This window comes from Staurois parvus, unplaced genomic scaffold, assembly GCF_062004578.1.
Source record: "Staurois parvus isolate SC_StPar_1 unplaced genomic scaffold, SC_StPar_1.0 ptg000025l, whole genome shotgun sequence".
Classification (NCBI taxonomy): domain Eukaryota; kingdom Metazoa; phylum Chordata; class Amphibia; order Anura; family Ranidae; genus Staurois; species Staurois parvus.
In genome coordinates this window covers 20,644,277-20,669,931 of record NW_028317821.1, presented here as the reverse complement: position 1 = coordinate 20,669,931, position 25,655 = coordinate 20,644,277, and the positions used below count along the sequence as shown (strand labels likewise).

The 25,655-nt window shown below is 41.5% G+C and overlaps 2 protein-coding genes across 4 annotated transcripts in view; one reads left to right on the top strand and one right to left on the bottom strand.

Moving 5' to 3' along the window:
* METTL25 (methyltransferase like 25) overlaps nt 1-4,973 on the bottom strand; it is a 266,005-nt gene extending 261,032 nt beyond the window's left edge. The window contains exons 1-2 of one of the 3 annotated variants that reach the window (XM_089652329.1): nt 4,725-4,973; nt 4,325-4,536 (exon numbers count right to left, since the gene is read on the bottom strand). In XM_089652329.1, coding sequence (XP_089508455.1) covers nt 4,325-4,535 — 211 coding nt within the window. In that variant the 5' untranslated portion in view covers nt 4,536; nt 4,725-4,973. Of the gene's footprint in view, nt 1-4,324; nt 4,537-4,628 lie in introns of all 3 variants that reach the window. The other 2 variants (XM_089652322.1, XM_089652313.1) reach the window with 2 other exon arrangements.
* CCDC59 (coiled-coil domain containing 59) lies at nt 4,918-16,816 on the top strand. Its single transcript, XM_089652340.1, has 4 exons — nt 4,918-5,366; nt 7,828-8,071; nt 11,686-11,776; nt 13,936-16,816. The coding sequence occupies exons 1-4, from the start codon at nt 5,120-5,122 to the stop codon at nt 14,095-14,097; spliced, it is 744 nt and encodes a 247-aa protein (XP_089508466.1). The 5' UTR covers nt 4,918-5,119; the 3' UTR covers nt 14,098-16,816.
* The last annotated feature ends 8,839 nt before the right edge of the window (nt 16,817-25,655 follow it).

The window sequence follows — 25,655 nt, the reverse complement described above, 5'->3', positions numbered from 1 at the left end:
ACAGCACTGTAGATTGAAAAGGAAAGGTAATTTTTTAATAACATTAAATTACAAAATTCGTGCAGCTACTGTAAATGCTATATCAGGGATGTGGAAATCCTATCGCCGGATGACCAGGACATGTTGTTATGGCGGGTTGTTTCTTTCGCACATTTAGCCCTGCTGCAGCTCTGCAGGCTAAGTCTAATACTCATCCAGCTAGCACTCGCACACACACAGATGGAAGAGGAGAGAGGTATGCTCCACCTCTTTCCACCCCTCTCCTTTTTGTCTGCCACGCCCCAGCCAGTGCTTGCTTGAGGAAGGTGATGTGTGGGCGGGAGATTTGAAGATCCATCCGGCTGGTGCCGCTGTCTGAGCCTGCAGAGAGAAGCCTGGAGTGATCTCTGCACTACCAGAGCTTTCCTCATCTCCCTCCGCCTCCCTGTTCTTTCAGGAGCTTCACACACGTAACCATTTTATGTCCAGTTAGCTGCTGAACTCTGATGTAAGGGGGCATGCCGCTGAACTCTGATGTAAGGGGGCACTCCTCCACATTCTGATGAAAGGGGGCATTCACCCATCTGCTTGGTGTGCAAGGGTAACTTGAAGGAAGCAAGTGTTTTTTTCTCATTGGGGCCGACGCCTCATTTACTCATTCAGCAGATGTGCCTCTGTTAAGCGTTTAGACACTCCCTTTCCGGAAGAGCACCCAATCGGTGCTTGTCATACCGCAAGGCCTCTCCCCTCCCTGCTAATCCCTCGGTGTGGTGCTGGAGACAGGCAGGGAGGTGAGGAGGAGATAAACAGCGCAAGGTTAAAAATATTAAAAGTTTAAGTAACCATAAAGCCCCATTCATTTATAAAAGCCCAGATATTCCTAAAAGCACCTCTGCCTAATAAAAAAACAAACCCTTTGTATTTTCCATCCTGGCACAGCCAATTTAAGGTTTAAAAGGGACATACATTTATTGAAAATCCCTAGTGATAAAACTGTCTTATTCAGTAGTATATGACAAGACCTTATTTGAATACGGTTCTGGTTAATGTTTTTTTTTATCAGGACAAGTAAATTGTCATGAAGGGACAAGTACGTAGATTGGGACCCCGATTTAGTCCAAGTATTTTTTTTTTTAAATTCCATACCCCTGTATATTATTTTTTTCTATTTGCAATACTTTTTTCACAAAAGCACACTTATCCTTTAAAGTTTACTTTAGGTGTGGCAATTTTTACATAGTTACATTGATCAAGCAGGACTGATGTAAGCATGTGCCATATCCCTGGAAGCTGAAGATCACTGTAGTAGGCACCGCTACTACAGTGATTGCCGCAAGCTTCCTAATCCCTATTGCTTACTGAACACAAGAGTTTGTTTGCTCTCTGCATTCTCTGATTAGACAAGGTGGAGAATGTGATGCCCCTGCCTCTGCACCTTGTCCAATCATAGAAAACTTTGCCATGCAGACCAAGTGACCTCTTGTGTTCACAATGCAGCAAGACAGACCATCGGCACAGGACACAGACGCTAGTGGAGATCTTCAGAGTAGTAGTGTCTACTACAGTGAATTCCAGCTTCTAAAGAGATATTACAGGCATGGTATATACATAATTACATTGGTTCAAGCTGGACTATGTATGTAAAAACTGCCATACCTAAATGTCAGCTTTAAGCCCAGGTTTCCACTTTAAACAGATTATGTAATTAGTGTATGTGCAGTACTCTCTGCATGCACAGAACACTGAGTGTGCCATGCTGCCGTGGTGACTCCTGTATGCATGCACAGAGTGGCATCATTGCAGCCCGGGCATTGAAACGACCAGAGTGTGCAAAGCTGAAAGGAAGGCTGGGTGACGAAGGATGCGCCTGCATCAGTAAAAGCATGCTGCTGGAGGGCTCTGTTTGTAAGGTAAGTCTGCCATAATCTATTAGTATGCAGTGCATAGAAACACACAGATATCTAAAGCGCCACTCAAGACTGGCCTCTCCTACACATGGACAACCTGGGTGCAGGCCATCACAGTCTGTCTCCAATCTTCACTGAAAACAAATAAAAAAAATCAGAATATCAAGGTGATTCAGCGAGTGCTAAGATGATGACAACATAAGCTGCTGATACACTACAAGGAAACCATATAACCTCTTGAATATATACAATATGAAAAAGTGCAGCGCTAATAAACAAATTAAATGTGCTGTATCAGAGACTGGCCACACCCACAAATAGACAGTATTAATTCCATAGGAACAATGTCCGGTAAATGACAAATGGATGAAATGGTGACTTTGTTACTCCCAGTGAGGCACTCATCAAAACCGTGTAGGAAATATAAGAAATGCGCACTCACCAGATGCGCATTAGGTAAGCGCAATATTAATTGCCAGAGGTCCCCTCTTATCCTGTGGAAGGTGCAGTTCACACTGGACAGGCTGTCCCACAATACTGGCGCCTCGAGAGATCTTCTCTACTGGTGGAAGCTGCGATGGGGGTCAGCTTATATGAGTCACTCTCCTCTGAGCCTCAGGGTGGTCACCATATGGTCCTGGGGGGTTAAATGCAGCTGGATAGTTATGGGGGCCACCAGACCTCCTTGATCCGATGACATGACGTATCAGGCGTGTATGGCTCCTCCTTAACACGTTTCGCACACAAAGTGCATCCTCAGAAGGGGTGATGCTAAAGTGCTTTGGCATCACCCCTTCTGAGGATGCACTTTGTGTGTGAAACGTGTTAAGGAGGAGCCATACACGCCTGAGACGTCACGCCAGCGGATCAAGGAGGTCCGGTGGCCCCCATAACTATCCAGCTGTATTTAACCCCCCAGGACCATATGGTGACCACCCTGAGGCCCAGGAGGAGAGTGACTCATATAAGCTGACCCCCATCGCAGCTTCCACCAGTAGAGAAGATCTCTCGAGGAGCCAGTATTGTGGGACAGCCTGTCCAGTGTGAACTGCACCTTCCACAGGATAAGAGGGGACCTCTGGCAATTAATATTGCGCTTACCTAATGCGCATCTGGTGAGTGCGTATTTCTTATATTTCCTACACGGTTTTGATGAGTGCCTCACTGGGAGTAACAAAGTCACCATTTCATCCATTTGTCATTTACCGGACATTGTTCCTATGGACTTCATACTGTCTGTTTGTGGATGTGGCCAGTCTCTGATATAGCACATTTAATTTGTTTATTAGCACTGCACTTTTTCATATTGTAAACAAAAAAATCAGCCACACTCCAATTAGCTCTCAACGCATTTCATTAATAAAATCCTTGCGAGCAGGCCAGGAGTGGTAAAATGCGTCAAGGAAGGCTGGTTTTGGGCTGGAGACATTATTGTATGCAGCCAATGCACTGATTACTATAATTAGTGCAAGAAGAGCTAATTGGCGTATGTGATGCATACTTGTTAGAAATTCTGTATATACCCTACAGAACAGACAGAGCATGATCCCCGTGTACTTTTCTGCTTCACTGCAACAAGGAAACAGGAAACTTATATTCAGAGAAAAGACATATAGTATACCATAGATGCAGCTACAAACTTATAAACACTGCCATCTACTGGTTGAAGAATATATATCTCTACTGAATACTGATGTAGTTGTCGCACAAAGTTCATGAACACTGAGTGTTTGATTTACCAAAACTGGAGAGTACAAAACCTGGTGCAGCTGTGCATAGAAACCAATCAGTTTTTTTTTTGTCAAAGCTTAATTGAACAAGCTGAAGTTAGAAGCTGATTAGTTACCATGCACAGATTTTGCACTCTCGTTTTAGAAAATCAACCTCTGTACTCCAATAATTCTAGCACATTATGACATTAAAGCAAAGCTCCACTCAAAAGGGGAAGCTCTGCTTGTTTGCACCCTCCTTTACTGCCACATTTGGCACTCTTTTGGGGGGGTACTTAGTTTTAGCAGGTACTCACTCCCACTTTGAGCTCAGCGACTGAGCCGGAAGTTCGGCCCCCTCCTTCCTCCGAAGTCTTCTGGGACACTTCACAGGTCCCAGAAGACTACAGAGCCAATCACAAGGCACAACTCACGCATACGCAGTAGGAAACTGACTGCGAAACCATAAGGCTTCACTTCTGGTTTCCCTTACTTGCAATGCCGGCGCCAGGAAACCAGAGGCTAGTGAAGAACTAGCCCAGATGAGGATGGTGCTGGACCCCTGGACAGGTAAGTGTGCTTATATCAAAAGTCAGCAGCTACAGCATTTGCTGCTGCCTTTTAATTTTGGGGGGCAGCCTGGAACTCCTCTTTAACCTGCAGGGGGACATTTCATTTCTTTTTTTTTTTACATTTACTACCGCTTTAGGATTTCAATATTGTGCTCACCTTTGCATCCATGCTCCGACTCTTGCTGCTGACTAAAAGCTGACAACACAGACTCTGGTGATACAGCAATCTGGTTCTTCCACACATCTTGTGTATAGAACTCCACAGTGTGTGCCCCGGAGATCCTCGCAGTGATCTCTATGAAGTGAAGCAAGCTTTGCACAGCCTCCTTCACCCGATCTGTGCTCACAGAAGATAAATGGGCAAACATCCTGGAGGACAAAGAAAAGGGTATTAATGAAATGAATGGAGGGCATGTGTCTCCTTTTAATTTCAGTGTGTGTGGTGGGCATATGCTGCTCACATGTCACATATCAGTACATAACATGCACAGTTCTATGTGCTGATTGCTTGTACTGCCCTGACACTGGCGAAAAGGGAAACATCACCCACTAATCACCTCTTACATAGCAGGCTGGAGGTGTACACATGCCTCTCCTAGACGCAGGAAAGTGACATCACCGAGCCACATGACTCCAGCCTTTACTTGCTGCAGAAAGATACAGGGAACGAAAGTGAAGAGGAACAGAGAACCCCGGAAGAGACGTATGTGAAGGGAAAGTGTTCGGTAGCCGTCCATTATGGGCAGCACACCTACACAGCACAGTCATTAGACAGCACTGACCCTAACTAGGAATATATGCATGTGTGTGTATTACTGAATCATTACACAATGCTGAGTGTGTGTCACTGAGCTCCACCCTCTTCTCTCCACTACATTCCCAGGTACTGCACTGGCGGAAGCCGCGGCTATGTGATGTTGCGACGTCATCGGACGGCGACTCGAGTAATAGCATGGCTTCCTCCGGTTCAGGGGGCGCGCAGTACAGGAGAGTCGGGCCCTCTGGAGGGAGAGGAAGGGGAACATTTAATAGGGGCTCCTGGAATAGGGGAGGGAGAGGGGCCGCTCAGGCGGGTCAGGGGAAAGCAGAGCCTGGTGTGTCTGTACAGAGGAAGAGCGGACATGGTGTCCAGAGACCGAGGACGGACAAGAGGAGGTGGAAGAGCGTTCAGCAGGTCTTAGCTGGCAGTGCCAAGGAGGGTGAGTGAACTGGTGGGGTCTGACATGGTGTGAGAGATCTGTGGGTGTATCATGGTGTACCAAATAGTCCAACACAGCCCTGGGTGGGGGCAGAACACTCTGCTTCTCCGAATCAAATAGCACCGCAATCAGAATGCAGAAGATGAGTTTCCTTTTTCTTTTTTCATACAGCTACAGAACAGAGCAGTGTGAATGTGCTCATATCTTGCTGTGTTTAGATTCATATACAGTAGGTAAAATAAGTACTGAACATGTCACCATTTTTTTCAGTAAATATATTTCTAAAGGTGCTATCAGGGATGTTTGATTCATGATGCCTGGGACATGTAGTTCCAGGTGTCGGGCTAGTAGTTTTTTTCTACCTTTAGCCCTGCTGCGAGTCTGATTGCTTCCACGCAGTGCCAGCCCCTTCACTCGTGAGGACTCCTGAGCTCCACTTGGCCATCTGCGGTCCTGGAACCGGCTCACTGCCATCGGCTAGAGGGGAGGGAGTAGAGCGTAGAGCGACATGAGATGTTTCTTATGTGACACCTTGGTATTGAGACACCTTTTTATAGGCCATCAGTTGAGATTGAACCAGCTGATATTAGTTTGCACTGACAAGAGGCAGGATTGCTTTTTAATTACTGATAGATTTCAGCTGGTGTCTTGGGTTTCCATGCCTTTTTGCGCCTCCTTTTCTTCGTGTGTTCAATACTTTTTCCCTGTGTCATTCCATTTTTTTACACATAACTTAATTTCTGAACTTATTTGTTTTGGTTTCTTTGTATGTATGGATTGCATAGGTTGTAACCGACGTGGTGAAAATTTCATGTCAATAGCACCGTTAGAAATATATTTACTGAGAAAAATGGTGACGTGTTCAATACTTATTTTACGTGCTGTAAATGGTTGACCTGAATGCAGCATATAGTACATCTCTTTTTTCCTTAACGCACAAGCAACTTTTTTCTTTAGGGAAAAGAATAAAATTAAAACCAGCAGAAGATAACTCTTACTATATATCACCTCTCCAGTGTGTGACAAGTCCTCACTTCAGTGTTTGCAAGAGCTACAACCTCCAACAGTAGGGATACACCAAAATTTCAGTGGCCAAAACGTTTTGGCCGAAAACACCCCTAATGGCCAATATAAAAAAAAGCACCGATACAGGTGCCGAAAAAACCACACCGCCGCCACTCGGTAGTTCTTAGCCTTACCTGAGAAACCATCAGAATGATCCCAGCACTGGGCATAGAGATTAGTGAAGGAAAGCTGGCCTCCACTCATCTCTATGCCCTTTGAGGACCGGAGCGATGTCACTTCCGGTTCCGGCCATTTTGAAAAAAGAATATTTTAAAGCACTAGATCAATGATTTTTTTTATCTAATGCTTTACATTGCAGAGGAGAGATGCTGGGTTTTATTGACCCCATATCTCTCCATAAAGAGGACCTGTCACTAATTATTTCTATCACAAGGGATGCATGCATTCTTTGTGATAAGAATAAAAGTGATTTTTTTTTTTTTTAAAGAGAGAGTGCAAAAAAAAATTAAAGTGTATAGTGCCCCTGTCCCCCCCCCCCCCCCCCCGTGCTCGCATGTAGAGGTGAACGCATACATAGGCCATGCCCACATATGTAAACGGTGTTCAAGCTAACACGTGAGGCATCGCCACAAACGTCAGAGCAAGAGCAATAATTTTTGTACTAGACCCCATCTGTAAATTTTTACTACTAACCTGTAGGAAATTTTAAAGCGTCACCCATGGAGATTTTTAAGTACCACAGTTTCACGCCATTCCAAGAGCGTGCACAATTTTAAAGCGTGATATGTCGGGTATCTATGTACTTGCTGTAACATCCTCGTTAATATTTTACAAAATAATTGGGGTATATATTGTGTTTTTTGGGTTTTTTTTTTAATCAAAGTGTATTTTTTTTCCAAAAAATATATATTTATTTTTAAAAACTGCGCATTTGTTTCAGTGTCGGTTTTCGGCCAAGTGCATTTTGAATTTTTGGTTTCGGCACCAGAATTTTAATTTCGGTGCACCACTATCCAACAGAATCTACATGTCATAGTCTTGAGGGTGCGATGGATTTCTGCTTCCCAAGCTGTGCTCTGTGGTTCCATCCTAAGACACTGTAGTGATGGGAGGGCCGGCAGGTGCAACCAAAACTTTACATGACTGTTATACAGTATAGTCACACTGTTATTCCCAGGGTTAAAATAGGAATATATCTACAGGAAATGCATATAATCCAACCTTGCAAAATGTAAATGGCACTTCAGGAAAGGTTTTTGCTCATACAGTAAAGCATACCCACAACTGCTATGCTTCCAAAGAAATTTTGTTTAAATGCATTGCCAGTCTTAAAATTAACTGCTTGCAGATTGAAATACATATTATGTACAGTTTTTTTTTCCCATCAGAACCAACTGACTTTAATTATGACCAAAACTCTTTTATTGTTGTGCAGGGCAAGGCTTTGCTTTATGGAGAAAACAAAAAGTTCAGTTAGAATATAAAAAGCTGCAAAGAAAGCAAAAAAAGACCACAACTCCAAAAGATTTGTATGCGGACAATTACCCTGAACATTTAAAACATCTCTACCTGGCTGAAGAAGAAAGACTGCAAAATCTAGAAAGAAAGAGGAAGCCTGAGGAGGACACCACTCAGACAACTGAGGAACAAGAAAAAGAAGAAGAAGAAGAAGTAGTAGTGTACGTTTACTGGTGTATTAAACTGTGATGTATTTTACCTTTACACTATGACATTTTTAAGGGACAGTTAACACATACATGGATTTTAAACACGTCCAGTCCAGGACCAGTTCTAGCATTTCTTTCCTACTATTTTTATTTTTTAGCAGAGACCCTAGAGAATAAAATAGTGGGCATTTAATATTTCTATGTGACACAATAGTTGCGCAAATTGTTTGGAAAAAATATGCTTTAATGGATTTTATTGCAGAAAAACACAATATAATACCCAAATTGTTTAGTAGCATATAAAAGATCATGTTACGCCGAGTAAATAGATACCAAACATGTCATGCTTTAAAATTGTACAAGTTATCAGTTTAGAGTTACACAATCTGATGCTAAACTTAATGCTCCTCGCTCTGACTCTCGCGGTGATACCTCATATATGTGGTGTGATCACCCTTTTACATATGTATGGGACCTACATGCGCTTTTGTGTGAGCACAGGGGAACTGGGGTGCTTTAAATTAATTTTATAATTTTTTTTTTCATGTGTATATATTTTTAACACTGTAACTTTTAACTCTTTATTTTCATCTTTATTGCTATTACAAAGGATGAACAACATCCCTTGTAATCGCATGAGCTGTGACAGGACCTCTTTATGGAAATATTTGGGATCTATTAGACCTCAAATATCTCCAGTGTAGCCGATCAGAAACAGATTGGTCTGATCGGCTGCTTCCCTGACTTGTAATGGCCAGGTAAACTAACGACCAAAGCAGGAAGTGACACAATCCTCACTTCCTGTTTCTGATGTCCTACAGTGGGAAGAATGACATCCGTCCTTCTCACTCTGTGCCTAGAGCTGGATACCGCTGGTCGCATCTTTGCTGGGCTCTCCGATCACACAAGAAAGCCTGGTAAAAGCAGCGGGAGTGGGATGGGACTCCCTTCCGCCACCTGTAAAAGTAACCCAGCAGCTCGTTAGCTGCTCAGATTACTTTTACTTTGTAGGAAATAGCTAAAAGATATCACCATTCCCATCCGATGACCTTTATAAACGTACTGCAGATGGGAAGCGGTTAAAGATGCATTACAGTTGAACTCCAGGTTGAAGAAAACATAACCCTTTCAGAGGGGTGTCTTCTACACTGCAAGGGTAAAATACTTTATTTTTTTTCTTGTGGGAAATGATGAATAAGGATAATTATCGACTTTCAATGACATTGATAGAAGTGATTGGGCAGCAGGGAGAAGCAGCTTCAGGGGTTGGGCTGCCACCCTCCCAAAGTGAAATTTACTGACAGAGCCTTTTTTTTTTTCCTGACACGATACAAAAAATGTATTGACAGAACCAATTTTCTTTTTTTCTGACCATTAAAAAAGTTAGCCAAAATTTCTTTTTTGTGCAAATATCAATTATAAAGCTACAGACATGTAGTTGGTGTGATTTGCAATGTTCTTAAGTTATACCAAAGTTTTTCACCAATATTTTTCCTTTTACGTGAAAGTTAGGTTACTATAACCCAGCACAGAGTTTTTAGATCAGAGTCTGCAGGATTCCCCTTTACAGTGTTGGATGCCTCTGACTCTGATGTTAAGGAAAACTGATGTAAGGAGGTCTCTCTAGTCACAAGATTCCCCTCCCCCTCCTTACACAAGAGTTCCTACTTACAGTGCAAGGGAGTACTCTGCTGACCTTGATGTAAAGAGGAGCACTGCTTACAATAATCCACAGGGTCCCCCCTCCCCCTACATCAACGTCCACAGGGTCCCCCCTCCCCCTTAGAATAAAGGTGAATAAAGCACCTGGACCGGATGGCATACACCCACAGGTCCTTAAAAAATTGAGCTCTGTCATTTCAAAGCCATTATTTCTATGTTGTGTCAATATTTAAAAAGGGGTCAAAATCTTTACCAAGTAATTATAGACCTGTTAGTTTAACTTCTATAGTTGGAAAGATACTGGAGAGTTTAATAAAAGACCACATAGATGAGTTCTTATTTTAAGCAACAGACAGCATGGATTCATGTGTAAGGTAAAGTCTGCAGGCTTGGAAAAATCCATATGTAAATAGATAGAAAACTGGCTAAAAGATCGTATTCAGAGAGTAGTGGTTAATGATTCATACTCTGAATGGTCTAGGGTTGTCAGTGGTGTACCTCAAGGTTCAGTGTTGGGACCCTTACTTTTTAATATATTTATAAACTATATAGGGTGTGCGATTAAAAATCCCATTTCAGTCTTTGCAGATGACACCAAGCTGTGCAGTGGAATAACGTCCTTACAGGATGTCTCCAATTTACAAGCCGACCTCAATGCACTGTTTAGTTGGGCAACTATGTGGCAAATGAAGTTTAATGTTGATAAATGTAAAGTTATACACTTGGGGGCTAAGAATATTCATGCATCATACATACTAGGTGGGGTAACAACTGGGGGAATCAATGGTGGAGAAGGATCTGGGGGTTCTGGTAGATCACAAGCTTAATAATGGCATGCAATGCCAAGCTGTGGTTTCTAAAGCGAGCAAAATCCTCTCTTGTATTAAAAGAGGTGTAGATTCCAGAGAGAGATTATAATTTTACCCCTGTACAAATCATTAGTAACACCTCATCTGAAATATGCAGTTCAATTTTGGGCACCAGTTCACAAAAAGAACATCGGGGAACTGGAGAAAGTACAGAGAAGGGCAACCAAACTGATAAGTGGCATTGAAGAGCTCAGCTGTGAGGAAAGATTAGAGGAACTGAATGTATTCTCTTGAAAAGAGGAGATTAAGGGGGATATGATCAACATGTATAAATACATCAGTGGTTCATATAGTGAACTCGGTGTAGAGTTATTCACCCTTGGGTCATCACAGAGGACAAGTGGGCACTCTTTACGTCTGGAGAAAAAGAAATGTAATCTGCAAACACGGAAAGGTTTCTTCACAGTGAGAGCTGTGACATGTGGAATAGACTCCCTCAAGAGTTGGTTCTGGCCAGCTCAGTGAATTGCTTTAAAGGCTGGGATTCTTTCTTAGATACACAGAATATAATTGGATACTAACATGTATAGGTAAGGTTGATCCAGGGAATATCCGATTGCCTCTCAGGGGGATCAGGAAGGAATTTTTTCCCCTGCAACAGCAAATTGGATCATGCTTTGCTGGGGTTTTTGTGCCTTCCTCTGGAATAACTGTGTGTGTGTGTGTGTAGGATTATAACTTTTTTTTTTTTTTTATGATTGAACTGGATGGACTTTTTTTTTTCTTTTTTTCAGCCAGACTAACTATGTAACTATCTTTCCTTCTATATACTACTAGTTTCTCCATCCCCCATGTAATGGGGATTAACAAAGGCAGACATATTTGTAGTTCAACCTGGGTGGCAACCATAGCTTCCTCCATAAATATAGCACATTGAGTGGGTGGTATCACCTTAGCACAGGAAGTGTGTTAGTGGGAGGATTACCAAGGGAATATAAAGGGAAAAAGCCTGAAAAATTAATGAAGCCACCTTATCTAAAGACTGATAATCTGCAAAATATTACATTTAGATGCACTTTAAAATAATAACTACCAACTTGAAACTGCTTTTTTGGTTAGATAATTTCAGTAGAACTTCTTATTTTCCATGTGTAGGCCAAAAAAGAAATTTAAGAAGAAAACATCGAATCAGAAAGCAAAAGAGGAATATGAACAAGTTCAACGTGAACGAGCAAAAAAAAGAAAAGTAAGGACTCCACCTTAACCCATTATCCTAGCTTGATAGTAAATGTCTTTTTGGAGGGTGCTTGCTCAACCCATAGTTTCAACAAAAGCTGAAATCCATCATCTGCTTTTGTATCTTGCTAGATATTATGAGCCATGGTTCTATTAGCTTAAAGAGATTCTACCAGTCTAGAAATATGGGAAATGTCAATATAACATGATTTTTAAATGACGTATACAAATGAATAATTGTGCTATACCTTATAGGAACTGCCACTATATATGCATACACCATTTATTATCCTTAGAATGTAGGCACTCCCATTGCTCCCATCACCTCATTAAGGATAGTGTTGATGCTGCTGCACTGCAGTTCAAAATGCAGTCACAATGCTAACGTCCACTTCTGTAGTCCCAGGTCCTCCAGACACAAGTAACCACACTGCAATAGCTTGCTCACACATCTTCACACTTCATCAGAAGTGCTATGCAAGCCTCATTTTGGTTTCTCTAGAACAGTTTGTCCATGTTAGGGCACTTTATACAACATGAAGTGTGCTCTTACATGTCAAGTAGTTACTATACTGACTGTTGCTGAAGTGCAGGCCCATGCATGTTAATCTCCAATTATTTCTGTGTGAGCAGACAGGTTCTTTAGCCACTTGCAGGCTGCTTGCCCGCAATGTAAATAGAGGGGCGGCCCGTACAGGCACAGTGATGTACATGTACATCGCTGGCCTCTTCTGTGTACAGGGTGAACATGCGCAGGAGTTTGTCATTAGGTCCCAGCCAGTGATTCAAGGCTCTGTACAGAAGGAATGATCTTTGTTTCTTCTCCCTGCAAAGCAGAGCAATACAAAGCAGCATGCTTACATAGTAAAGCACACAGTTAACCCTTTGATTGCCCCAGATGTTAACCACTTTCTGCCCAGTGTCAGTGCTTTTTATTAGCACTGATCATTGCATTAGTGTCAGTTGGTCAACCCCCCCCCCCCCCCCCCCCCGCCGTGTCAGAATGCCCAACGCAGTCCCGCTGATCGCTGCTATTATTGTATTAAAAAAAAAATTCCCATAAATATACCACCATTTGTTTCATGTAAACCAATTAATTTGCACGTATTGGGACATTTTTTAGCAAAGACATGTAGCAGAATACATTTTGGCCTTAATTTTTGCCGAAATTTATTTTTTTTTATTTAAATTTCTTTACTGCATATGTTTTATAGCAATAAGTCAAAAATACTGTTTTTTGTTTTCAAAAATTGTTGGTCATTTTTGTTTATAGCTCAAAAAATTAAAAACCACAGAGGCGATCAAATACCATCGAAAGAAAACTCTATTTGTGAGCAAAAAAAAGGACATACATTACATTTGCATACAGTGTTGCATGACCGCGCAATTGTCAGTTTAAGTAATGCAGTGCCGTATCGCAGAAAATGGCCTGGTCAGGAAGGGGGGAAATCGTCTGGGCAAGTGGTTAACAAAGTCATGTAGCAGAATACATTTTGGCTTAAATTTAAAGAAGTTTAATTTTTTTTTTTCATTTTTGTTTTTGGATATGTTTTTACAGCAGAAAGTAAAAAGTATTTTTTTTTTTCCCCAAATTTATCGATCCTTTTTCATTTTATGTAGTAACAAATAGAAAAACCCAATGGTAATCAAATACCACCAAAAGAAATCTCTATTTGTGTGAAAAAAATTATATAAATTTTGTTTGGGTACAACGTTGCATGGCCGCACAAATACTAGTTAAAGTGATAAATAGCAAAAAATGGCCTGGTCATGAAAGGGGTAAAACCCTTTTGGTGCTGAAGTGGTTAAACCATATGTATGTATAGAAGGATTTAGGTTTTGTGATTTAGACCATTGTGATTTGATTTACTGGTATAAACTCTCTCCTGTAATATAGGAATGTAGTATGCTCTTTGCAGGTGTTTGTTTGTTTCTTGCACATATTGCATTCTTAGTGGGTAACCACATGATTAAACCACCTGCCCCCTTATTTCTCACCCATTGTTTGTTCCAATGCTCCAGGTACTGCCAAATATAAGCAAGGCTAAAAATGGCTTTATTAAGATTTTTAAATCTTTGGTGAATATTTCTCCTCCATTTCAGATGTTTTCAATATGTGTTTTCTCTAATGATAATATTCTATATAACAAATATGATTCACATTTTTAGGTAGCAGAGGAAAACCAGAGAAAAAGAGAGGAAGCAAAAGAACTCTACAAGAAAAAGAAGATGGAAGCTTATAAGGTTTTGAGCACAAAAACAAAGAAAGGACAGCCCAACTTTAATGTACAAATGGAGTATCTACTTCAAAAGATACAAAGTAAAACATAGTTTCATTAATGTGCATTTTATACTAGTGCATCATGAAAGGTGCGTTAATGAAATACATCCTTTCTTTGGAGAGGTTTTCTACAAAAATAAGTATTATTTTTAATGACTTTTATGAATTCCTAAGTTAAAAACTACTGACATCATATTTAACAATGTTTGTTAATTGTTTCAGCAAATAAAAACAATTGTCTGTGTTGAAAGGATCGCTAAGCCCTGTGGGTTTGGTATTTGTAGGTACTAATAGTCAAAATCTTGAAAAGAGTATTGTGGGGTGACTTTCTAAAAGAAGAGAGCTAAATGCAAAGGAATGATTCTCTTTTTGAATTTTGTGACCCTCACTGTAAATGCCATCTTCAAGCAGAACAAGATGGGACCATTACATTCTTTCTACTAGATGGTTTTCTTATGTTTTACTTTAAATGGCACATTCTTTTTTTATCTCTTATGATTTCTGATAAAATAAAGGGGAGCTTTAGGCAGTTATAAAAGACACAAAATAAAGCAGTTCTGTAAACATCGGGACATCATTAACCACTTGCCATTTGCCCTATAGCAGAAGTACTCCTACAGGGCAGCACGGCTGCGCAAAATCGTGTGTGTTGCATTTTTGGGTAAGGGGGCACGTGCGCTATTGGCTGGAGATGTCAGCAAAGCTGATAGGGAAGAGACCTTTGTGTAAACAACACGGGTCTCTCTCCTGTAGGCACAGCAGAGAGATACAAAGCAACATGTCTCCCAAGAAGATTTGTTTTTTTTTACATTCTTTTATTGCATATGTTTTATAGCAAAAAGTCAAAAATATTGTGTTTTTTTGTTTTGTTTTTTTTCTCAAAATCGTTGGTCTTTTATTGTTTATAGCGCACAAAATAAAAACCACCGAGGTAATCAAATACCACCAAAAGAAAGCTCTATTTGTGAAAAAAAGGACATAAATTTAATTTATGTACAATGTTGCAACATTGCATGACCGTGCAATTGTAAGTTAAAGTAACGCAGCGCCGCATTGCAAAAAATGGCCTGGTCAGGAAGGAGGGAGGGGGGGGGGGGGGGTAAATCCTACGGAGGTCAAGTGGTTAAATGTAAGCAGTGTCAGTACCTGAATTTGGTATTGGCCTCTTGCTGACTGACAGATGTATGAGAGGAGATGGAGCGATGAGCCCATCACTATGTTGCTTCTCCTTTCACTCTTCAGTCAAACTGGAGAGGGTCCAGACAACCTGGGCTCAAAGGAAGTGTGTTTAGATGATGCTGACCCATCAAACGGAGGACATCTAAATGCAAAAGAAAATACTGTGGTGAAAATTTCTGAACTGAAATCGAGCTTACCACTTTCAAGTAGCAAATTGCGGATAGAAAGGCCAACCACCTTTATATGGATGTGTGTACTAATTTTAAATTTTAGAGCAATATGGTCAGCATAGCTGACAGTCAACTATTGTTTTTAGAAGGACAAAGCTGCATTAAGTATCTTAAAATATTTAAATGCATGGTAACAAATACTATCACTTTTTATTTACACTTTAAATATTTAAATTTAAAATTTAATATATTTAAATATTTGCACTTGACTGCAAAGACCCTTTATGGATAAACGTAAGTAGGTTAATCTAAATTAACCACTTTAAGACCAGCCACTGCAAAAAAACGTTTGCAGGGCGGCACGGCTGCGCAAAAGCACGTTTTAAAACATGTTATTGCAAAACAGGTAGATACAAAAAAAAAAAAAGAACATAGTATATATACCCAACAAGGACCAGCGAAGTACTGGTACATCACTGGACTTTGAATGGTTATACCAGGATGATGCCTACAGCTGCAGGCATCATCCTGGTATCGTTTTTTTCAGCCGGTGATCGGCTTTCATGTAAGTGCAATCCTAGTGGCTAATTAGCTGCAGGATTGCTTTTACAAGCAGTGGGAGGTGATGCCCCCCCCCCTCCCCCGCTGCCTTCCACGGCCTTCTCAGGCAGTCTTGTGCCATCGGGGGAACCTGAGAATGCAGCCGGAGTTTCTGCCAGCTGACCATAGAGCTGATTGGAGACCAGAATGGTGCCAATCATCTCTACAGCCTAAGAATTCGGAAGCTACGAGCATTTCCTCACTTCAGTTTCGCAGGATATAAACCGCACCATTTGTAAATTGGGAAAGCATCTGATCACAACGATTTTGGTTTGATTAGATAATGTAAGGGCAGAGGAGATATCTAGAGTCTGATAGACCCCAGATTTCTCAAAAAAGAATATATGACAATGCCCATTGAAGTTATCGGGGATATTTGCATTCCCTGTTATAGCATTAGAGGTGATCAAAGCAAAAAAAAACGAAAGGTACAAATGTAAAAATAATAAAAAAGAATCAAAATAACTAACAAAAAAAAAATCGCCCCTCCCATGCGCGCACACCTGTGTGCACAAGCCTTGACCCTGTGTCGGTATGTAAACAGCGGTTGCACCATGCATGTGAGGTATTGCCATGAACGTCAGATCAAGGGCAGTAATTCTAACACTAGACCTCCTCTGTAAATCTAAAATGGTAGCTTTTAAAGCGTTGCCTATGGATATTAAAAATGTTTGCAGATTGTCGCCATTGCATGGGGCATGCGCAGTTTTAAAGCATGTCATGTTTGGTATCTATTTACTCGGCATACCATTATCTTTTATATTTTACGAAATAATTGACCAATATATTGTGTTTTTGTGCATTAAAAGTAAAAAAAGTGTTTTTGTTTTTTTTAAATTTGCATTTGAAAAATCGCTGCACGAGTACTATGTGCCATAAAAAATTGTAGTACCCACCATTGTATTCACTAGGGTGTCTGCTTTAAAAAAATATATAATATTTGGGGGTTTTAATTAATTTCCTAGCAAAAAATACTGACTTGTTTCATGTGAACAAAAAGTGTCAGAAAAGGCTTGATCTTCAGGTGGTTAGAAGAGCTATAGCACCAAAAATAAAAAGTGCACAGGTGCTCAAATACCACCAAAAGAAAGCTCTATTTGTGTTAAAAAAAGGACATAAATTTAATTTATGTACCGTATTGCATGACCGCGCAATTGTCCTGTAAACTAGCGCAGCGCTGTATAGCAAAAAAATGGCGTAAATTGCAGTATCTATACCATAGTTTGTAGACGCTATAACTTTCACACAAAGCAATCAATATACACTTATTGGGATTTTTTTTTTACCAAAAACATGTAGCAGAATACATTTTAGCCTAAATTTATAACTAACTTTGGGTTTATTATATATTTTTTATAGCTGAAAGTAAAAAATATCATTTTTGTACAAAATTTTTTGTCTTTTCTTGTTTATAGCATGAAAAATAAAAAGCGCACAGGTGATCAAATACCACCGAAAGAAAGCTCTATTTGTGTGAAACAAAAGGATGTTAATTTTGTTTGGGTGCAGCATTGCATGACCGCGCAATTATCAGTTGAATTAGTGCAGCGCCGAGTAGCAAAAAGTGGCCCAGTCATTAAGGGGGGTAAATCCTCAGGAGCTCAAGTGGTTAATATAGTCCAAATGGCAGCTTATGTGAGCTATGGAAGAAGCAAGTCTATACCTCCTGTAAAGCAGCACAATATCACACGAAGACAAGAAATTAAGCCATGTGCTAGGAATGAGCACATTGGTAAAGGTGACATGTAAAAATTGATTATCATAGTATTTGCCTGACACTTGGGGTTGAGCACTCATGCACGTTTGCACGGTTTAATTTTTTTCTTTTAAAGGGCTGGTTCACACCAGAATGGGGTGGGGGAAGGGTGCATTCTGTGTGCGTTTCCCACACTGCATTCCAATGCATTACCCTTGTGTTCTGCATGCGGTTGCCAATGTAATGTTAATGACATCCCAAATGCAGATCGCAAGTGCAGTACATTTGCAGGCTCCAAATCTCATGGTTCCACAGTACCAAGCAATTTGTGCAGCATGATTTTGAAAAGTTGTGCATGCTCTACTTTTTCATGTTCCGGTGTGATTTCAGCTTATCCAAATGAATGGGCTGCAAAATCACACCACAGGGGAATGTTCAGAAATTGCAATTCCAATTTATTTTCTAGACCCAATTGGAGAAAAGACAAAATCCTACCAATCACATAGTTCTATGGATGCCATTTCCGGACCTCATGCAAGGAAATATAAGCCTTCCAAGTTCTGAAATAAATGTTTCTAGAAACTAGCTATCTAGCATTCAGCATCGGGTGGATGACTGAATCTGACACTCCCGTTTCAGGATTTGGGCCTCAATAGCCATACCTTCAAATTTATAGACCGTAAAGCTGGGTGCAATATTGGTCCCTGAGACAGCAGGTCTAGCCGGTACAGCAGAGGCCATGGACTCTCCACTGCTAGTTTCACTATGTCCATGTACCAAGCCCCCCTGGGCCAAGGCCATCAAGATCACTGGAATGAACTCTTCTTGAATCCTGCTCAAGCGGCGCGGCAGTGGCTGAATCTGGGGAAAAGCGTGAATTAGGGAAAACCTGTCCCAAGGTATTACCAAGGCATATACCCCTATTGTGAGAGGGTCCTGCATCCTGGACACAAACCTGTCCAACTTGCTGTTGAACCTGGATGCCAAGACCTCTATGTCTTGGCATCCCTACACTGGCAGATTGCCACAAAAACTTTGGGATGAGAGGCCCATTCTATTGTTACTGTCAGTTGTCTACATGTGGAATGTATACTGCTGCCAGTGGTGGAACATACCCTCCTGCTCAATCCAGAATGTGGTTCAATTCCTCCTGAGCTCTCCTTCTCCTGGTACTGCCTTGGTGGTTAATTTATGCCACCATTGTGGAATTGTCGGACTGAAACCTGACCAGCCAACCATGAAGCCTGGTTATTCAACACCTCAGGGCAACCCATACCACCCAAAACTCTAGGATATTCATGGGTAGAACTCTTTTTGTGGAAACCATGTCCCCTGGACTGTGACTCCCTCCAGAGCAACACCCAAACCTGAGAGAATGGCATAGGTGGTTACCAACCTGCATACCACCAGCAAAAAATATCTCCCTTATTCCAAATATCGAGCTTCCAACCGCCAATTCAAACTCCACAGTACTATGGGGTACATGCAGTAATACAGTGTTGGAATCTTCTTGTTCCAAACAGACAGAATGTTGCTCTTTAAAGGTATGGAGTGGTTATAGGGAACTGCCTTGCATGAGGACACCCATTTTCCCCCAGTAATCTCATGCAGAGATTTATCATAGAATACTTTCAGCTTCTTAAATTCCAAACCTGATCTCTCAGGGAGCGGCTCTTTCCTGGAGACAGAATAACTTTTGCCTGAACCATGTCTAGAACCATTCCCAAATATTCCAGGCTTTGCACTGGTTCCAGGGCTGATTTTCACGAAGTTGAGCACCCAGCCCAGGTGTTTCAGGGTATGAACTGCAAGGGCCACATTTTGTCTAATGCCGGTTCGTTTGGCCGAAAAATGAAACATCGGTCACTCTGTTGCCACCAATGATTGGGAAAATCGGCCGTTTTTCGCACATTTTCCAGCATGACCAGTAAAAGAAACGAGGAACCGCAAAAATCAGCCGATGACATTGCCCCAGTAACGGTGCGAAAATCAGCCAATTATTCTTTCGGACAAAAAATCGTCTGATAAACGAACCGTCTATGGCCTGCATAAAGCTTGGAACAGACTGACCTCAAAGCAGTTGTTCGTCCAGATAACCTACGACCGATACTCCCTGAGTTCTGAGCAGCACCAACACTGGATCAAGAACCTTCGTAAATACTCGAGGGGCCATGGCCAGCCTGAATGGTATTGCCATGAACTGAAAATGCAGAGCTTCTACTGCAAAGCGCAGAAATTTTAGATGAGAGAGAAATATTGGCACATGCAGGTATGCATCATTGATGTCTATGGATGCTAGAAAATTTCCCTCAGGTAATGAGGCCACTACTGACTGGATGGATTTCATCCGAAAAGAACAAACATTTAAAAAATCTGGTTCAGCCCATTGAGATCTAGAATAGGCCTTTACGTTCCCATTCGGCTTTGGAACTGTGAACAGGTTTGAATAAAGCCCCTGTAATTGTCTGCTGGAAATTCCACAATCACTCTCTGAGACAACAGCCGGTCGAGTGCCTGCAACAGAGACTCTTTTTAACAAATTCATGGGTACATTTGCCTTTAGAATTTTGGGTCTTCCCACCCTCCCTGTTTTCTAGTCTGTAGTCTGAGCAAGCGTGGAGATGACTCACTTGTCTTGGATCAGTTCCTTCTAGGCACCTAGAAAATTCAAAAGTCTTCCCCCACCCTAAGGAGTGGGGGCACCCCTTCATAAGGAAGCGGACTTTGAATCTGCTTTGGCAGACTTTTACACCCATGACTTTCTCTGGCTCTGTCTTTCGAGATCTACCTCTAGAGGCAGAGCCCTGCGTGCGACAAGCTGGCAGATGAGGAACCAGTAACTGAAGTACCCAACCCTTTAAAAGTCAGGCGCTTGGATTTCCTCTTAAAGGGCAGAACTGAACTCTCCCTCCGCAGTCTTCTGGATATACTTGTCTAGATCTTTGCCAAACAGTCATTCCCCTGAAAGGGAAAACCCACCAATAAATCTTTGCATGGCAGTTTTGCCAAACAACTTTTTAACCACAATACTCTGCACATGTTCACCAACAAAAGAGCCATGCAAGAAATTTGCTGAATAGAATCTTTAAGGGCATCAACTTAAAAATATAAGGCAATTGGCAAATCTGCCAAATCCTCAGCAGAATCCTCCCCTGAACAGACGATCTTCTAACCAACCGCTTGACACGGTCACTCAGACTCTTAAATGCCAATAGCTGCCACTGCTAGCTATGTGGCAGACCCTACCAAAGAAAAAGAGGCTTTAAGGAGTGATTCCAGATTCTTATCTACAGGATCCTGAAGAACCTGGACATTATCCAGAGGCCTGCTAAATAATCAGGGATGAAACAGCTGTGTCAACTACTGGCATGCACCACATTTCTCCTCCATGGGATAGAGGAGAGAAAATCTTTTAGGTGGGACAAAAACCCTGTCTGGGTGTTCTCAGTCAGCATACATAATTTGTTCCAATAGCAGATGTACCACAAAGGTCTAAGTACTCTGTGGTGGTTTTAACCCCCAGAAGAGTAAGTGACCTCAGAGGTTTTCACTGGGGGTAGCCTGAACCCCGAGTAGACCATATTAGTAAGACCCTGAACTAACAACCTCTGTGATTGAGAAGCACAGACAGCCTGCTTCTCTTCAAGCTGTGACCCCCTCAAACATAGAATTAACTGCCTGACCTTCAAGCTCTTCCACTGCCTTTTCATCCTCATGTTCTACCCATTCCTGTTCAAGGGCCAGTGGATCCAGAGAAGGAAATCTCTCCCACTTCTTACCCCCCTGAGTCACAGATGCAATCATCCCTACGATGTTATCCTCTAACCCTGCAAAGGTTAATGCAAGATCATCCTTGGTTACATACATCGAAGCAGATGCACTACTAGTATCCCCAATGCCAGACAAATGCAGTGACTCAGATTGACCTGTTGCTCCTGGCATTACAGGAGAGGATATCACAGCGGAACTCCAACTAGGTTCCTCAAGACCCGGCAGCAGTGCACTTGTGCCCCTTCCTGCTGCACCTCCTGCTTTCTAGAAGATATTACTCCACTTAGCAACCTTAGACCCGTGTAATGAATCAATCAGAAAAAACATAGAGCCCAGGATACAACCATGCAAGTAGTGTGGCATCAATATACTCAATGCAACCTGCTGATAGAAAGGACAGCCAAGAAGCAGCCTCCTGTCTGACTGGCTGACCCCCTCCCCCTCCCAGAGAAGTACTCATGTACTCTCCAGAATAGCCTGCTTTGTGTCCCGGCTGTCTCACAAGAGCAACCCATGTGTGCCCAGGAAGCCTCATACCTAAATAACATGGCCGACTTCCTCTTCTGGCCACTACTGAGCATGTGGACGTTTCTGTGACACGTGCGCGCTTTTGCCCACCCCCACCATGCGCGAGCCCTGTGGCCAATGGCCGGACATATAGAACATCATTAGAGCCAACCTAGTGCTCCCTCTTGTGGAGAAAACTAAGAACATCAGGCAGGCACAGGTGCCCCTATCTGAGTATTCCCCCTGGTTGCCTTTATCGGATATCAGACTATAAGCAAGCTTACCAATCCTGCCATAAGCCCCTAACCTAAGCCAGGGACCAATCTTCACCCATCATGGCAGGCATTGTCATGCAGACTTTCAAGGACCCCTCAGGAACTAAGCCAACTGCCTCTGACCTGTACAGCACCCCGCTGGAAAGTGCCTTGGTCAGGACTTTACTGCACAGGGCTTTGTTACGCAGGGTCCAGTTCCGAAAGGCTGCATTACAGGCAACACTCCGAGGATTCTTCTTATCCAGTGAGGCTCGGGTATCATCCATTTTGGCTAACAGCTTTTCAAATGGATTTGATTGAATTCCCTGATTTTCAACAGAACCGTTCTAGACCTCTTAAGTATACTTCTAGAGCATGAGCAACACATCAGTCACCATCCACCTTACAGACACTGGTGAAAAAACTGAAGTACTTCCTGTGTAGTAGGGGTTATATAGGGGAGAACTTCCTCTCTGATTGGTCGGCCAGTGTCCTTTCATCTATAGGTGGCATATAACCCACATAGTCATGAATAGCGTGCTTTGTGTCCCTTGATGTATGATAAAGAATGTTACATCACCTCCGCTTTCCATGCTAAACATGTTATCACTTTCACACCTGCAAATCATGTAGTGTGTCCATTTCCTTTGTCTAATCCCTGTATGTATTCGCTCATTATCCCGAGCAGTGGCAAAGTTCTTGATAAGTTAGTGGGCCTATAGAGCTTATGTAAAAATTGCTCTTATCATTAGGGGGTACAGAGGTTCGAAAGATGAAGTTTGTAAAGGATAACAATAGTTATAGTAAAGTAATGCTTTTAAATCCTAGACACCTTCTTCAGAAATCTCCCAGTTGGGAATGTGTACAACAATCTCCAATCTTTCCTATGGACAGACTGTTCAGTGAAACGAAGAGGCTATGGGGTTTATTTATTAAAGCTGGAGAGTCCAAAATCAGACTCCCTTCTGCATAGAAACCAATCAGCTTCTAACCTCAGCTTGTTCAATGAAGCTTTGGCAATGAAACCTGGAAGCTGATTGGTTTCTATGCAGAAGGGAGTCTGATTTTGGACTCTCCAGCTTTAGTAAATAAACCCCTATGTGTCATCCACAAGGCAACACAAATAAGCTTCCGGCAGAGTGATAACAGTTTAGTATTTGCTTGTAAGGGGTCCTGGGAAAGGGGCTCTTATAAGCTTAACCACTTTCCGTCCAGCACATGTATATAAACGGACGGACAGGAGCAGTGCAGGAGCGGGTTGCCGTTCATAAACGGCGCTCCCATTTTCAAGCTGTGTGTGCTCCCTGGGAGCGCGCGGCACCACGATCCGGAACACCAATCGCTCTACGGGACCTCTGTTTGAGGTCCCAATCATGTGATTACCGATTGCCCAATTCAGTGATCACATCAATAGTAGTAAGCAAGATGTCACTTACTACTTGTGCAATCTGTGAATGATCACAGAGATCACATGGTACAAGGCTATTAACAACAGCCTTGTACCATGTGACAAGTTGTGACCAATCACAGCTCACACAGTGTTTCTCAATGGCTGCAAGAATGCTGTCAGAGAGGAGAAATGATTGCTTTTCCAGCCTTTATGGGTGTAAAAACAATCAGTGTAAAAAAAAAAAAATTCTTCATCACCCCCCACAAGTATTATAGTGTCACTATGGTGACACTGTACTGCTAGGGTGACTGTATGTTAAAAAAAACAAACAAACAAACAAATAATAATATAAAAAATGTAAAAAAAAATTAGAAAAATTATAATTTTTGGTTATAAACTAATGTGGGTTATTTTTTTTCCACTAAAAAGATAACCGAATAAATTCTGGCCAAGATTTATGAAGAAAGATTATTTATTTGCAAAATCTTATAAGAAAAAACACTTTTTTTCAAAATTTTTGGACTTTTTAATTTATATAGCAAACAAAAAAAAAACCCGGTGGTGAATAAGTACCTCCAAAATAAAGATTTATCTGTCTCAAAATAATGCTAAAAAAATTCATATGGGTACAGTGTTGCATGACTGCTCAAGTGTCAAAGTGTGATAGCACTGAAATCTGAAAATTGGCCTGGACAGGAAGGGGGTAAAAGTGTCCGGACTTGAAGTGGTTAAATTAAAATAATAAAATGAAATATTAAAATAAAATTAAATAATTGTTGTGGATGTAAAATAACATTTTAAATCTGGATATTCTGACCCACCCCTCCCCACGCCACCCCCTGAGGGATTGCTTCCCAGTCAAAACACAGTTGTGCATTTATAATTTTTTAATGTTTAGTAAATAAAATAAAAAACAAAGTTATGACAAAAAATTAACTCATGGCTATGAGCAGATGTTTGCATTTGTTTCATACATTGAAATGTGTATAGTGTGACTATGCAATTCTCTGATTTGGAACAGCTTACCTCAAATTAAATCTGTCACATCTAAACCAATGTCTCAGTATGGAAGAGAAGACTAAAATAACATAAATAAAGTGGTAGTAAACTTGTTTTTAATTTTTTAACAATTTTTTAAATTGTACCTACAGGTAAGCTTACAATCGGGCTTGCCTGTAGGTACAATGAATATCTCCTAAACTGTATATTGTTTAGGAGATATTCACATCAGTGATAGCCCATTATGTCACCCATGCATGCACAGTGACACAGAGCATACAGTATACCGTAGAATGCAGGTGGCCAGGGCTCCTGCATACATGCACTGGAGTGACGTCATCGCAGTTCCAGCCATTCAAAGAGCCGTAGCCCACAAACCCAGAAGGAAGACCGGGTGAAGATGGAAGCATCGGGGAGCCATAACAGCGCTGCACTGGAGGGCTCTGTGTGCAGGTAAGTCTGTCATAATGTTCTAGTATGCAATGTATATTGGTACATTATGACTTAAACCTGCAGGAGGCCCAGTTTTGTTTTCATTTTTGTGGCAGTTTACTACTGCTTTCAAGGGATCTCTCAGAAAGAATGTGTAGGTTGCTATTGCTGAACACATCCTGAAAATACCAGTTACCGTTCTGTCACGGTGGATTCAGTATTCTTTGCTGAGAATATAGAAGCCAGAGGCTGAGCATGAGGCCCAACAATCAGCATTTTCTTCTTACATAGCAGATTTCATTTATGTGACACCTATAATGTTAATAGCTCCAGTATCATGTCTGGATACTGCAGATGATCTTTCAAAATGGTAGTGACTGTCCATAATATTAGTCTTTTATTCATGTAGAACTGTAGGGCAAGAAATTTAACATACAGCTTAAATATGAAAATGTGTATCATTTTACATGCACAAGGAATACTAATCCTGTAAGCCAACATTGCTATTTACGTGCATCTGGCACACTACATAATTCAGGTAGGCACACTTCCCTGTTCAGTAATGCAGCTTCCTATGTCACTTATGCACCTCTAACCTGTTCAGTGAACA

What these genes read in the sequence shown, in the direction of transcription:
- CCDC59 (XM_089652340.1), top strand. Translation starts at nt 5,120, where the DNA reads ATGGCTTCCTCCGGTTCAGGGGGCGCGCAGTACAGGAGAGTCGGGCCC. An exon ending in AGCTGGCAGTGCCAAGGAGG is followed by an intron (nt 5,367 to 7,827) that starts GTGAGTGAACTG and finishes ATTGTTGTGCAG; the next exon opens with GGCAAGGCTTTGCTTTATGG. An exon ending in GAAGAAGAAGAAGTAGTAGT is followed by an intron (nt 8,072 to 11,685) that starts GTACGTTTACTG and finishes TTCCATGTGTAG; the next exon opens with GCCAAAAAAGAAATTTAAGA.